The 15,622-nt window shown below is 41.8% G+C and overlaps 1 protein-coding gene across 6 annotated transcripts in view; it reads right to left on the bottom strand.

Moving 5' to 3' along the window:
- The window catches only part of USP31 (ubiquitin specific peptidase 31), an 83,867-nt gene that overhangs the window by 34,137 nt on the left and 34,108 nt on the right, over nucleotides 1-15,622 (bottom strand). For all 6 annotated transcript variants that reach the window (XM_055562430.1, XM_055562433.1, XM_055562432.1 and 3 more), the window contains 5 exons: nucleotides 9,799-9,936; nucleotides 8,439-8,527; nucleotides 8,257-8,349; nucleotides 7,450-7,585; nucleotides 5,027-5,171 (listed from right to left, as the gene is read on the bottom strand). In XM_055562430.1, coding sequence (XP_055418405.1) covers nucleotides 5,027-5,171; nucleotides 7,450-7,585; nucleotides 8,257-8,349; nucleotides 8,439-8,527; nucleotides 9,799-9,936 — 601 coding nt within the window. The remainder of the gene's footprint in view (nucleotides 1-5,026; nucleotides 5,172-7,449; nucleotides 7,586-8,256; nucleotides 8,350-8,438; nucleotides 8,528-9,798; nucleotides 9,937-15,622) is intronic.

Below are 15,622 nucleotides of genomic sequence, written 5' to 3' on the forward strand. Positions count from 1 at the left end.
TAAATCCAAATTAATTAGAGAACACAGAAACTAGAAATAAGGAAGAATTGAATCTTCACCAAGCTGGTAGAGGAAAGAAAACCTTTTAAGCTTAAATACCATGAAGAAATCACAAAAGAGCAGCAGGTTTTACTTCATAATCATTTTAAACTTTGGTATGAGAAAATACTGAATTTGAGACAATTAACGGGCTCATTTCCTAGGTTCTTAGCAGAGGTAAGGTTGGGAAGACCTATTCTGCTAAAAGTGATCAGGATTCCTAACGAGATGAGAGGAAACACTCAGCTGCTGAAAAATCAAGCTCCACATTCAAAGTCTAGGCCCACCATTACCAGCTGTGTGACCTGGGCCCCTGACCTAACCTCTCTAAGTCTCAGCTCCCTCCTCTGTAAAATGGGGAAAAGAATAGCCTCGCAGGCATCAACGAAATACTGATGAGGCCTTTGTAAAGAGCAGAGGCTTACACGTATTCGCTAAGTGCTATACTCTTCCAACAAAGGCACTTATATAACCGTGGACCTCACCAAATTCACTTATAAATAGAAACAGTGTTAACCCTAAGCAACCGGGAGATGAAGGGGGATTTGGGGAAAGGCTCTGACCATGTATTAGGAATTATACTCATCTTTCTGGGTACAGAAAGATGAAGCAAAATACAGTCCCAGCTACAAAGAATTTCACAGTGTGGTAGGAAGGACAGAGAAGAAACGAGTATTTCCACACAACACGCTAGTGTCAGAGATTAGCAAAAGCCACACTGGAACACAGAAGAGCAGGAGTCAGCCAGCCAATCTGGGGTTGGGGAAGTGAGGACAGGCTTTCAGCCTTTTACTATAATGCAATTAAAATTAGAAAACAATTAAAAAAAAAAAAAGCATATGCCTGAAAATAAAGAGAGAAAACTGGATCCTAAGCTGGCAGTGGGGAAAGCTGAGCAACCTACAATACAGAATCACCACAGGTTCAGAGACTAAAGGCCCCAGAGACCTGTGGAAGTAGAGCTGAAGGAAAAGAGGAACAAGAGAATCGCCAACAGCAAAGAAAAATCTCTTCAACAAATGGTACCAGGGCTACTAAACATTCACACGCAAAAGAATGGTACTTCACACCACACACAAAGATTAACTTCAAAAGAATCTAAGACCTAAATCTAAGAGCTAAAACTTTCTGAGAAGAAAACAGATAAATCTTCATGGTCTTGGCTTTAGTGATGGATTCTTGGAAACGACATCAAAAGCAAAAGCAACAAAAGAAGGAAAAGAAAAACTAGACTTCATCAAAATTAAGGACTTTTATGCCTCAAAGATAGTATCAAGGAAGTGAAAAGATAACCCACAGAATGGGAGGAAATATCTGCATCATATATCTGACAAGGGTCTAGTACCCAGCAAACATAAAGAACACATAACTCAAAAACAAAAAGATAAGCAACCCAAGTTTAAAGGAGGGAAAGGTCTTGAATAGATATTTCTCTGAAGAAGAAATGGCCTAAAGCTGCATGAAAAGATGACCAACATCATTTATCATTAGGAAAATGCAATAAAAAATCACAATGACGTATCACTTCACACTCACTAGGATGGCTAAAATAACAACTAATAGTAAGAATGTGGAGAAACTGTAACCTTCATATATTGCTGTTGGGAAGGAAAAAATGATGCAGTTTCTATTAAAAACAGTCTGGCAATTTCTCATAAAGTTAAACCCAGAATTATCATATGACCCAGCATTTACACTTCTAGGTATATATTCCCAAAAAAGCCCTGAAAATAGGTATTCAAACAAATACTTGTACATGAATGGTCACAGCAGCACTATTTCATAACAGACACAAGGTGGAAATTCAATGCCCATCGACAGACAAATGGATCAAGGAAATGTGGTATATACATATAACAGAAAAATATTCAACCATAAAAAGAACTGAAGGACTGATACATGCTATAATGGATGAACCTGGAAACATTATTCTAAGTGAAAGAGACAAGTCACAAAAGGCCACGTATTATATGATTCCACTCATATGAACATCTAGACTAAAAAAATCTACAGAGACAGAAAGCAGAATAGTGGCTGCTTAGGACGAGTGGGATGAGGAGATCGGAATGTGTGCTTAGGGGAGACAGAGTAGGTGTTAATGAGAGCTGCAGAAATGAATTTTCAGCAGAGCAAACAGGAGGGAAAGTATAAAAGCATGTGGCATGTTCAAGAAATAAAGAGTAAATCTGAATAGGGTACATGGGAAAGAAGATGGAATATATTAGGTTGGTGCAAACATAATTAAGGGTTTGTAGCATGAATTTGCGAGAGGGCAATGGCAACCCACTCCAGTACTCTTGCCTGGCAGATCCCATGGACGGAGGAGCCTGGTAGGCTGCAGTCCATGGGGTCACTAAGAGTCGGGCATGACTAAGCGACTTCACTTTCACTTTTCACTTTCATGCATTGGAGAAGGAAATGGCAACCTACTCCAGTGTTCTTGCCTGGAGAATCCCAGGGATGGCAGGGCCTGGTGGGCTGCCATCTATGGGGTCGCACAGAGTCGGACACGACTGAAGTGACTTAGCAGCAGCATGAATTTTACAGAGAAGGCAATGGCAACCCACTCTAGTACTCTTGCCTGGAAAATCCCATGGATGGAAGAGCCTGGTAGGCTGCAGTCCATGGGGTCGCTAAGAGTCTGGCACAAGTGAGCGACTTCACTTTCACTTTTCACTTTCATGCACTGGAGAAGGAAATGGCAACCCACTCCAATGTTCTCGCCTGGAGAATCCCAGGGACGGGGGAGCCTGGTGGGCTGCTGTCTATGGAGTCACACAGAGTCGGACATGACTAAAGTGACTTAGCAGCAGCAGCAGCATGAATTTTAAATCATTATAACTAGGCTCAAACATATCTTTATTAGTCAAAATAGGAACCATTATAATCAACACATTTTGCCAACAAGAAATAAATTTGTTTATTCCTGTAGCATGAAAACTCTTGGAAAACATTTTCTGCATCCTGTTGGTTGTGGAAGCATTTTCCCTGCAAACAGCTGCTGAGATGCTTGTCGAGTGGTAGCTGGTTGGTGAGAGGTCAAGTGAATGTGGTGGATGAGGCAAAAGTTTGTAGACCAATTCGTTCAACTTTTGAAGCGTTGGTTGTGCGAAGTGTGGTCAGTTGTTGTTGTGGAGAACTGGGCCCTTTCTGTTGACCAATACTGGTTGCAGGGATTGTAGTTTTCATCAGTTGCTGGGCATACTTCTCAGATGTACTGGTTTCGCTGGGATTCAAAAAGCTCAAGTGGCTCAGATGGGCAGCAGACCACCAAACAGTGACCGTGACCTTTTTTTGGAGCAAGTTTGGCCTTGGGAAGTGCTCTGGAGCTTCTTCTCAGTCCAACCACTGAGCTGGCTGGTCGTCACCAGCTGTCGTTTACAATCCACTTTTCGTCATAAGTCACAATCTGATCAAGAAATGGCTCGTTATTGCTGTGTAGAATAAGAGAAGACAATACTTCAAAACGATGTTTTTGATTTCCAGGCAGCTCATGAGGTACCCACTTATTGCACTTTTTCACCTTTCCAATTTGCTTCATATGCTCAATGACCATAGAATGGTCAACACTGAGTTCTTCAGCAACTTCTCATGTAGTCGTAAGAGGATCAGCTTTGATGATGGCTCTCAATCGTCACCGTCAGCTTCCAATGGCTGACCACTAGGCTCATCTTCTAGGCTCTCATCCTCTTTGCAAAACACCTTGAACCACTACTGCACTGTTCATTTGTTAGCAGTTCCTGGGCCAAATGTGCTGTTGGTGTTGCAAACTGTCTCTGCTGCTTTACAACCCATTTTGACCTCAAATAAGAAAATTGCTCAAATTTGCTTTTTGTCTAACATCCTTTCCATAGTCTAAAATAAATATAAAATAAACAGCAAACAAAAAAACACAAAGCAAGAAACACATATTAAAATGATGTATAAATTAACCACCACATTTATTTAGAATGTATTCCAATTTATCAAATGGCCAATTTCAACAATGCGAAAACTGTGATTACTGCTGCACCAACCTAATAGTAGAGAGGCTAGGAAAAAGCAAGGCATTCATCCAAGGTATTTAGATTTAAATGCAGACAAAAGGGACCAGGCATTCTTCCAAGGTATTTAGATTTAACTGCAGACAAAAGGGAACCACTGCGACATCAATAAGCATGTAACATGATCAGAATTCTATGTAAGAATAAGCCTGGTAGCGCTGTGAAGAAATAATTGAACAGGAGAAAGCCCGGGGTAAAGAAATTTCTAGAAAAGCCCAGTTGAGACTAGTCTGCTCTGTGTCAGCAGCAGTAGAATGAATAGGAAAACTACAGAGTATTTGATCAGTTGTGAATTTAAGTCAAAATCCAAGAGAAAAGTGCTTGGGCCAAGCTTGGGTGAGAAGAAGGACAGTGATACTCCACAGAAAAAACACAAGAGGAGCAAGAAAGAAATGCTCAGTGTGAGATGGCTGTGGGGTTCCAAGCAGAGATTCCAGTGGGCCGCTGAAAGTCAGGGTACGCAACCAGAAGATAAGTAGGGGCTAGAGGAGACTTTAGTTCTAAAAATCACCAGTGCAAAAAACTGGTAAGACTGGGTAGAGCAGCAGTTCTCAAACTTCCACCTGCACCAGAATCACCTGTTAACTGACTGCTGGGCTCTGCCCCCAGCGTTTCTCACTCAGTAGGTCTGGAGGGGCACCTAAGAATGTACATTTCTCATCAGTTCCCAGGCGACACTGATGCCTTGACAACCACTGGAGTAGAGTAAAAAGAACAGAAGCCCTAGGAGCTGAAGAACCTAAGGCCAGGAACAAAGTTCTTTTCAAGAATTACCTTCTTCCAGGGAAATATGTAACCTAAAATGCATACCATCAAAAAAAGATACGTTAAGTGTATTTCACCACAATTTCAAAAAATTATACCATCATACAATAAGCTAAAAGAGTAGACAGTTGTTAAACCTGCAAACCCAGGTGGTATTATGGAAACAGATGCTCATTTACCTCTTTGACTGAGAATTCCTTCAGGCCTAAATATTTCTGGAGTCTCAAAGGCAAAAATGCAGTCACTTTCATGGACTGTTTCCAGGTCGTCTGTGTCACAAAAGGAACGATGGAACCCATCATAGTACATTTCTGTTAACACAATCTAAAAATGGGAAAAATGCAAATAGTTGGGTAACTGGAAAGTCAGTAAGAATTGATCTCCTAATCCAGCTGTGAACTTCTCCAGATCAGCAGGCCTGCAGGGGAGTTGAGGGCTTGGAAACACCTCATCACGCCCGGGGGATCTGCCTTTAATAAGAGAGTCTTGGAAGCACAATATTCTCTGTGGTTCTATAACAACAAACTGATTTCAGAGTGCTGGGGCACTAAATCCAGCTTTGGTGAAGAGAGTCAGCGCTTACAAAGTCTAAAGCCCTTGTTTCACAGGGAGAAGAAACTAAAGAGAGATGGAGTGACTTGCCTAAGGTTATACAACTATCCAGCCTCATAGCAATAAGAGTCTACATCTGATTCTGAGATTTTCTACCATTAAATTTTCTTCTTCTCAGATTAAAAAATGTCAAATAACCATGGAGATTTGTACTGGAAAAAAAAGTAAATCGACTCAAATGCCCAACAAAAGGAACTCGTTAACTATACTATAGTTCTACTGGAATTATAAAGTTCTTTCAAAGAATAAGCTACATATATTTGCACTAACATGGAAAGATCTCCTAAGTAAATAGTGAAAGTCAGAAAAGAAAAGTATGAGTACACGGTTCCATTTTCATAAAATAGTAAATAAAGTATATGCACAAGACAAAATATAAATGAATATACAACACAGTATTAAAGTTAATAAGCCTTAGTCCTAAGATCCTAATACAAGGTACTTTCACTTTTACTAACTTTTATTAAGCTTCTGAAATGGCTGACTACTTCATAAAGAAAGAAAAATAAAAGATGGGGAAAAAGACAACAGAGACACGTAGAGACCTCATGACATGCTCAGCAGCCCCGTCCAGTGAAAAAGTACTGGACCAGGCCTCAAGAGGTTCCAGTTCCGGCCTGCCACCAACCAGCCCCGTGACCCTGAACAAGTCACATGGTTTCTCTGGGCCTCCTTCAGATGAGGAGGTTGGACTGGGCTCCTAAGGCCCCCTCTACTATCACAAATATACTAGGAGTCAGTGAGGTGAAAGGGGCTTGGTGGCACAGTCCACAATCCAAGAAAAACAGTCCTCTCGCATTTTTCTTCTAACGATTTTAATGAACACACTGTCTTCCTGCAGGTGAACACGCAAGTACACTTCACTTTCTCCAGCAAGCTGAGGTCAAAACAAACCTGTAATTATATCACTCAAACAATGCAAAAAGAGCCAGACAGCACCGGAGGCTTTAAAAAGACAACCAAATGAGCCTCAGACACACACCGAAGCCTCCCTCTCTCTCTCTCTCTCCCCTCATCTTGAATTTACAACAAAAAGAAAGAATGAACGAGCATTTCAAAGGAAGGAAAATCACGAGCATTTTATCAATCTGCGAGTACTTGGCCCATGAAAATGCGAAACACTTGCTGCGTCAGGGCAGCACCGCTGGTGGTGCCTGTTTTACTGCGACACCTCCCAGATGGGGCCACAGCAGGCCAGCACACAAAACACCTCCATCATTTACATGATCACACAGCAGCACTCACAACTTATCTAGGCAGAGGCCATTCAGCCACTGAATCATCTTTCCTTGGTAAATTTTAAATAGGGAATTTTTTCCCCAATAAAACTCTTAACAGTGAATTGAGTAAAAGAGGTATGTAAAAGTATGTCAAGTCACAAACAGGCCAAATTATTCTGCGTCAATACAACTGTGTATCAAATATTCACCCAAAAAAGAAAGGTGGGGGGTTGGAGGGGATTACAACTTTCCTTTCTCTTATCTAAACAAGGTAAAACACTCTAATCAGAAAATAAACCACACTGACCCCTGTACGTACAGTACTAGCAATATGCTCATTCTTTTCACCATAATGGGAAGGAATTTTCAAGAACAACTGGTTGGGTTTTCTAAGCCTCTCTGACCTTCAAATACCACAGGATGCTCTTCCTGTGGCCCACATGAGCATCCATAGAATGATTTAAGGTGGTGGTGGTGGTTTAATTAATTATACTCTATAAACAAAGCTCAAAGGAGGTCTTGGTGTAAAGTCACAGCTTTTCCTTTTAAATATATATATACACAATTAAATGAAAAATGAAAAGTTTTTGTGTGTATTTTTCTCCTTTGGATCTTGATGTTTTTATCCTTCCTTTAACAGCAGAAGCAACATAATTTTAAATTTCTATCCAATCATGTTTGACTGAGAACTGTTAAAAAAAAAAATTTCAGAAGAAGAGAAAGCAACATTTTTGTGGCTCGTGTATCATCGGCCTTAGCAAGCTTATTACCTGATCAGTGGGGATCTTGGTTTCCACGGACACTGCTTCCCGAAGTCTGGCGACAGTCCCAGACAGAGGCACGGCCACGCCAACCCGCATGCAGTGAGAGCATTTCCCCTGATACACTACGGTGACATAGAGAGGCCTGTGCAGATCAAAGTCAGATCTTCTCATTAGTCACTTACTTCAACTAAAATGAACGAGAAAAACAACTTTGACATGAAATCAACAACACTAAAGCAAACCCACACCTTCAGCTGGACCTATGCAGAACTATCCAGCAATAATCAATAACTCGAGAGAACTGGCTCACAGTGGTGGAGGAGATGGACGTGTGCCCACAGACTCCTGCGAGAGCACCAAAGAATGCTTTGGAAAGGGCAGTGTTTATAAAACAACCATACAGCGTACTAATACTTGGTCCTGTGCTTTGTGGTTTCTTTAAAACAGCATAACTCCTAGAAATTTTGAGGAACAGTTCAAATAAAACAGCTAATTTAAAAGTGTAATGCAAGGTCTCTAGAGGCTCTAGGAGGCACTCAACAACCTTCTCCAGCTCCCATACTACAGGTGGACGACCAGCTGAACAGAATACAACCAGACCAACCAAAAAGACTTGCCTGCCCCATGTACCTGTCGACCCTACTGGCTCAGACTGGCATTTATAAATTTCTGCAAGGCCTTAATAATGCCTGTATTCAATGTATCACTAATGCTATTACTTGTCTAAATACGTAAGAAGCCCCAACAGAGGAGGCTACAGAAGAAAAGGAACATATAGGAACACAGTTTTAATTTGATTAACTCTGTTCTTACCTTGTGTGGGGTAGAGGAATTGGCAAAGAAATGCAGAGGAAAGGATCAAAAGTGTTGCTCTGCTTCTGACAATGAGGACACGTCAAAGAAGATCTTCAAAAATAAGAATGTAAGACACTCCCATTAAGATCACCTCGAACTATATAAGCAGACAACATAAGGGAAATTTAATTTGCTCATACCTGTATTGGGCTTGAAAAAGTTCTTGTACAAAAGTGCTACAGACAGGAAAAGATGGTCCCTCAGGCATCATATCAGTCTCTGACGGTGGCTAAAAAAAAAAATAAAGTACAACTTCACAGACTAGAAGCACCAGGTCTTGACTGACGATGAGCCTAAAGATGTCACAAATGTCCCAGACCTCCTTTACCAGATCTGCATCAGATCCAGATGTTTCAGGGAAAGGCATCTGCTCAAGGAACCAGAACACAGCTGCCAGGACATAGGTCGAATGGACTCATGGCCTCACAAGGCTCGCCCAGACACAGCGCTTGTCCATCTCGCCACACCGTCCAGGCCCTTGGGCAGTCCTTCCCCTGAGCGCTGCAATCCTCCTCCAGCGCTCAACAGGCTCCCTCCAACCTCATCCAGGGAATAATCTCAACCATTCAAAAGTACCAATTCCTGCCTAAAGGGAATTTACTCTCTAGCACCTATTAGCTCTACTGCCTACTTAGGCCTAATCATTCTACTCACATTTTACCTAAGCTTTTCATCCCCCTCCCCACCACCACAGTTAGTTACTGAGCATCAGGTACCACGTGCAGAAAGCGCTGCAAAAGGCATAAGGATACAAAGAGAGGTAAGACACAGCGCCTGAACTTGAGTACGTCTCAGTCTGGAGGGAGAGTCAGCCACAAGCGCACAGTCATATGACAGTACAGAATGTTCAGGGACAAAGGACCTTGAATCAGAATAATTTGACAGCTCACCAAAACTAGAAATTTAAAATTTGAGGTACAGAATAGAATTATCAAAAGTTTTTTAAAGCTATGAGAGGAGAACAACACTTTCACTTTATTTCCATTACATAAATCATTTTGTCTGTCATATTAAGACTACATTAAAAAAAAAAAAACAACTGATTTTCAGTAAGAAGATTCTAAGGGTTCAGTTCCTACACTCAAATCTAATCCTAACAGCAGAGACATTCATACATTTCCTCTTTGACTGTGTGGAGATCACATTCCAGTGATCTACAGACTATGTCTCATTGGAATAGAAGGCAAATTTTTGCTTTAAAGACAGTTTACTGAGTTTAATGTCAGTCTAAAGGTATACAGGCACATGTGTCCCCTCTCGTGAGTGTAAGCTCCTTGGAGACAGTGACTCTCGTTCCTGCCAGCTGCCAGCACAGTGGTGGTGGTGGCCGCGCAGGGGGGGACAGCCTCTGAGTATCCACGAAACTCACTTAGTCAATTTCACAGTATTAACTAACTACAAACTGCAACAACTACTCAGAGGAGGTTTGGAAGAATTTGCACTCACTCCTTCCTCCATTCAGCTCAGCACTCCCTGACTGCCCCGGGGGCGTGCCCTTACCTTCAGAGGAGGCTGGCCACTCTGCTTCACAGCGTGATTGAGGTCTTCGTGAACTCGGTCCAAAAGCCACAGCAGAAACTCCTGGGCATCGTGCTGGGAATTTCCCCGATACTGCAGTGCATTCTTTGACACAATACTCTACAAGGGTAGATAAATCAGCATGAATAGTGAGTTTCTGGCTTTAAAGATAAAGCATCCATAATCCCAAAGAGGAATGCAAGATCTCAAGGGTGTTAGTGAGTACTTCCTGTAAAGACAGTAAATATGAAACCAGACACTCATAAAAGCCCCACCTGTGCACCAAAAACTTTTAAATGCACCGACCCAACAATCCTACTTTTAGGAACATGGATCTAAACGAAACCATCAAAACAGCATGCTAAGACTTTTAATAGAAAAAAAAATTCACTTCTAATTCACTAATAGAAAAAAAAACAAGGTTAAAACGTGAACATCTTAAATATAAGAACTGTTACAAATACCAAATCATTGTTAACTTGCAACTAATATGTTATATGCCAATTGTAACTTCAATTTTTTAAAAAGTAAAAGAAAAAATGAGAATTGGTAAAGTATTACAGTGTTGGATGATAAGCCAAAGTATAAAATAAGTCCACATAAGGTAAATGACTGAGTAAATAAGTAGGAAGAAACAAATCTCCCTTAAAGAAGAATTCTAAATAATGCGTCAAGAATCTCTCCTCCAGGAGCTGGACCTTAACCCCCACAACCCCAACCCTACCACCTTGAATATGGACTATGACAGTGACTTGCTTCCAAAGATTCTAGTCTTTGCAAAGAGGAGTAGCCAGTGAAAGGCTGCAGGTAAAGCAGTGAATTAAAATTAAGGTCACGGGCTCTGAAGCATATAGCCTGAATTCAAATCTCTGTCCTGCCGCTCACTATTGGTGAGGCCAGGCCTACTCTGCTCCAAAGTAAAAAGGATAATAAATGTTTAGTGTGATGGTTAAGTGTGAATACATGCAAAACATTTCACAAATAAGTGACATATAATAAGCAATTAAATTTGAGCTATCAGTAATGGATTTGAAAGCAGGGAGAAAGAAGGGGAGACAACTGCACAAAGGAAGCACAGTTAGGGGACAAATGAAGCGATGAGACGAGAATAAGGGTCTAAGCTAAGTTTGTAAGGGCAAATTTGAGAGATTTCAAAATTGGGGCAGCAGAATTGATAAGACTTGTGACCTAATGAGGGTTTCTCAGGTGGTGCAAGTGGTAAAGAACCCGCCTGCCAATGCAGGAGACATAAGAGTCGTGGGCTTTGATCCCTGGGTCAGGAAGATCCCCTGGAGGAGAGCATAGCAACCCACTCCAGTATTCTTGCCTGGAGAATCCCATGGAGAGAGGAGCCTGGACAGCTACAGTCCGTAGGGTCACAAAGAGTTGGACACGACTGAAGTGACTTAGCACACGCAAGCACGTGACCTAACGAATGTGCAAAATGAGGAAGGAGGCATTAGAGTCATTCACGTGTCTTTATCTGGATGATGGGCCACTGCTGGTTCCCTTCATCATGACAAGATTAAAAAAAAAAAGGAAGAAGTCTGGAAAAGAGACTGATGCATTCCTATTAGAATCCACTATATCTGAAGTTATCTGGAACCTCCAAATGGACATACCTGGTAAGCAAGTGAAAAGAACAGGTCTTGCACTCAATGAAAGAGTCTGTGCTCAGGACAAGGATTTCAGGGTGAAGGGATGTGTGGTCCTTGAAATCATGAATATGACTGACACTGTCCAGACAAGATCATGAGAGATCCATCCGCCAGAGGACAGAATCCAGAGGACTGCTCTATTTAGGAGGTCCTTAAAGATGACCAAGAAAAGGCCATCAAAGATGTGGCAAGAAAATCAAGATAATGAAGTCCCAAGAGTCAAGAGCAGACAGCTAAGGAGAGAGTGATCAACAGTGTTAAAAGTTGAAGAATGACAAAGTAAGTCAAAGAACAACTGTCCATTGTATTTTCTAATTAAGATAATGATAACAGATGAAAAGGGATAAATCTTTAATTAGGAAGAAGAACCATCACAAACTGATGATCAAATTCAATGTAACAAAAAGATGATTTATAAAATACAAATTTAAGGAGGAAAAAATTTAAAGGGACACAAATGAAGAGAATATGGAGGTGTCATGGGCAAAGCTCACTAACTGAATAAAGTGAACAAGGAAGAGGAAGGACCTGGTAACAAACAAGAATTTGTGTGACCTGAAGGATACCATGCGGACACCACCTCAGAGGCAGGTATAAAAAAGGGGGAGTGGGTGTGGGTAAAGACATCACTGCACTACAGAACTCACCCAGAGGTCTGACATCACCCAGTCACCGAATCTAATTCTTTCTTTCTCAGTCTTCATTTTCCTCAATCCCCCCATAGCATTTCATATACTTCACATCTTACTCCATTTTGAAATGGTTTGGCTTGTGGCCATAATTATTTTCTCATTTAGCAGAATCAAAACTAGAGTCATTGTGATGGACAGTGGAAGAATGTGATCCACAGAAGAAAGAGACCTCCTAGCAAAGAAAAATGAGTCAGTTAAAAAAGAAAGAAAGAAAAGGAATCAGCAGCACTAGCAGGTGAGCCTGCAGCTGGCTCAGGCGGGAAGAGAAACCCACGAGTGATGGCGCTATACTGGGTGATACGCAGAAGAAATCCGGACAACACCGAGGTTCTTCACTTCTGACTTCAGTGGATAAAGAAACTGGGAATAGAGGAAGAGACGGGGGACTGCAGCACTTTGAACAGGTTAAGTCTGAGGGACTCACAGGATCCCCAGTGAGGAGAGGTCTGGTGCTCAGGGAAAAGATCTGAGCTGGTAAGTTCAATCAGAGCATGTACACTTATCCTGTGAAAGTGTCAGTCACTCAGTCATGTCCGACTCTTTGCAACCCCATGGACTGTAGCCCTCCAGGCTCCTCTGGCCGTGGGATTCTCCAGGCAAGAATACTGGAGTGGGTTGTTATTCCCTTCTCCAGGGGGATCTTCCCGACTCAGGGATCAAACCTGGGTCTCCCATGTTGCAGGCATGTTCTTTACCATCTGAGCCACAGGGAAGACACCCTATCCTATGAGCATGGAAGAAATAACCCAGGGAACATTTAATGAGAAAAGGTGGGCAGCTGGGACCAAATATTATAGAACGGGCAAATCCCAGAAAAGAAACCCAAGAAGATGATCAGAGGGAGCAGCCAGAAGAGAGTGGCACCACACAAGCTGAGGGAGAAGAAACCCTAAAGGAGATGGAAATGACTCAAACCACCGAAGGAAAGCCAAGTACGACAAACACAGAAGGGGACACTTCAGAACAGCAAATTAAGAGACTGATTCCTGCTCCATTTCAGTGACACAGATCAGAGAGGGTCAAGAAGAAAAGGTAAGGCAAGTGAACGGTATCAAGAATACCACTCTTCGTATCCAAGAAGCTTTGTTATAAAAGGAAGGAAGAAAGCTGCTCTAGTTCTCCAGAGGGGGAGGACGGAGGGACTTAAGTGCTGAGGGAAGAAGCTAACAGAAAGGACATACTTAAGGACTCAGAAAAGAGGCAGAGGAACTGCCTTAAACAGGAGCGGGGAGAGACAGTAGAGGAGGCAAGGATAGTTACGGATTCAGAGACGTTATAGACAGGGCGGCACGGAACGTTGTTTTCGTTTTGTGGAGGAAGCAGAGGCCAACTGCCAAGAGGAACGTTTAGGTTCAGCAGGGATAAAGACCAGCCTCCTGGCATACAGATGAGGCACACAAAATGCTGGCAGCATAACCAGCTTCCGCTCAAGACCCTCTCCTTCATTTACTTCCAAAGTAGAGGAGGGGTAGTTCCCAGCATATGCCTGCTAAGAGACAAATAAGCGGAAATAAAATGCTTCTCTATGTGTCAAAACAGATATTTTATGCACAGTGTCCATCAAATTCAGGGTGGGGACAACATTCAATTCTTTATCAAGATTGCATGAAACTTGATTTACGCTTCCTGCCGTTATCACTTCGACTCATCCAGCACTTCTCCAATCGCTGCGTAAAAGGTGCCGTGCTGAAGCTGCTCAGCAAGATTCTTGTTGGGCACGACTCGACAAGCAACAGGACTTGCACAGCCCTCTCTAACCACAGCCAAAACTGCTCTAGGGCCAAGCCCATCCTAAATCACTGCATCTCAAATTAAAGGGGATTTTACAGGAAACCTCACTGAACAAACACAACACAAAGGCTCCTTTCCCCCTTCACAGTGGTGACTTCTTCCCACTGCAGAGACCCAAGGGACTGCTGGGACCATTTCACTTCTTCCCCAGACAAACCAAAACACAGAATAATCTAGTAACCATCCTTTGATGTGTGTTACAGAAGAAGAAACACAATAGGGGTCAAGGAGCCCGGGCTCCAGCACGGCTCTGCCCCACACGGCTGGCTATCTCGGGGAACTCACGGAGCCTGACTGCTGGTCACACAATGAAGCAGTTGAGCTGGACCAGCATAGAGACCTGGCATCTCACATCTTCACCCAAACTCTGCCCTAGAATACCAGCAAGTGATGTGGTTTTTCTTTGGGGCCTCATCTGACACTGTTTTGGTTTGTCTTTTATCATTTTTTTTCCTAATTGTCTTAGTTTATTTGATGTCGTAAAATTAATTCTTCTCTAGTTTTGCAGGTTTTTTAAAAGTTGATTATCACTAGAATATGTCATCTGTAAATATTTCTACCATCTGAGAAATCACATAAATTTGCCACTTCTATGACAGAGTATGAACCTTCTTAAAATTAACCTTACACATCTGTGTCTACTTTGCAGAATCTGGGTATGAGGCTGATTTGTAAAAACATTAAACTGGAAACTGCTGCTTTAAATATTTATGTACCACTATAAATAAATCTAACCATCACTCCTATTTTTCATTCTAGATGATCCCTAACATCTAGTTACTAAACAATGAGTAAAAGTCAAAATACATTTTTAGGGCCTTCAAACCTCTTAAAATTTTTCTTCACCCTTCAAATAAAACCTTAAGGTCTAGAACTACAGAGAATGTTTTTTCTCCCTTAAAGGGGGGGAAAAAATGAGTTGGAAGCATGGCCCAGAAAAGAAAAAGAATGAAGTCTATCCAACTGGACTTTTAAAAAAAAAATCAGACATGAGGTTCTTTCATTCCATATAGCCGTAGGACTGAAGCAGCAGAATCCTGGGCTCCAGGAAAAAGACAGTAACTGGTTTAAGACATCCTTTAACTGATTCCAAAAAGATGACAAAGCAATGGCTATTGGTGACTTCCTTCCATGGGGAATGGATGTAGCAATATCTGACATGAACGATCAGGAGTTAGCTTACTCTTTTGGAGAAAAGGTAGTTTGCCAAAACTCATCAAACCAAATCACCACTCACATTCCTTGGTTCTATGCCAGAAGGAACATAGAATTTACTTTCAGTGATTCTGAAAAAGAACAGAAAAACTTGGGAGGACAATATATTTACATTTTAAGAGAAAGATCTAAAACTGAAACTTGGTTTCTGGGCTGTGCTGGAAAGAACGGAACGATAAGCACTTGTCCTGAGAAAAGTTTCATCTCTTATATCTGACCTTCTGGACACTTGAGCTGATGAATAACTAACTAAAAACATAGGGGATGCAACTGGTACAAATTGATGAAAACCGTAAAAGCAGATACGACCCATAAAAAACAGTGACAGACAAAGTGTTCCATGCCAGGGTATAGGACACAGCCACACTCAACAGGGCTCTCTGTGACCTTCATCCAGCCCTTCCTCCTTGTATCTTCACCTGTGGTAGGGAGGTCTATTCACATAACAGC

Source organism: Bubalus kerabau, chromosome 23 (genome assembly GCF_029407905.1).
Source record: "Bubalus kerabau isolate K-KA32 ecotype Philippines breed swamp buffalo chromosome 23, PCC_UOA_SB_1v2, whole genome shotgun sequence".
Lineage (NCBI taxonomy): Eukaryota > Metazoa > Chordata > Mammalia > Artiodactyla > Bovidae > Bubalus > Bubalus kerabau.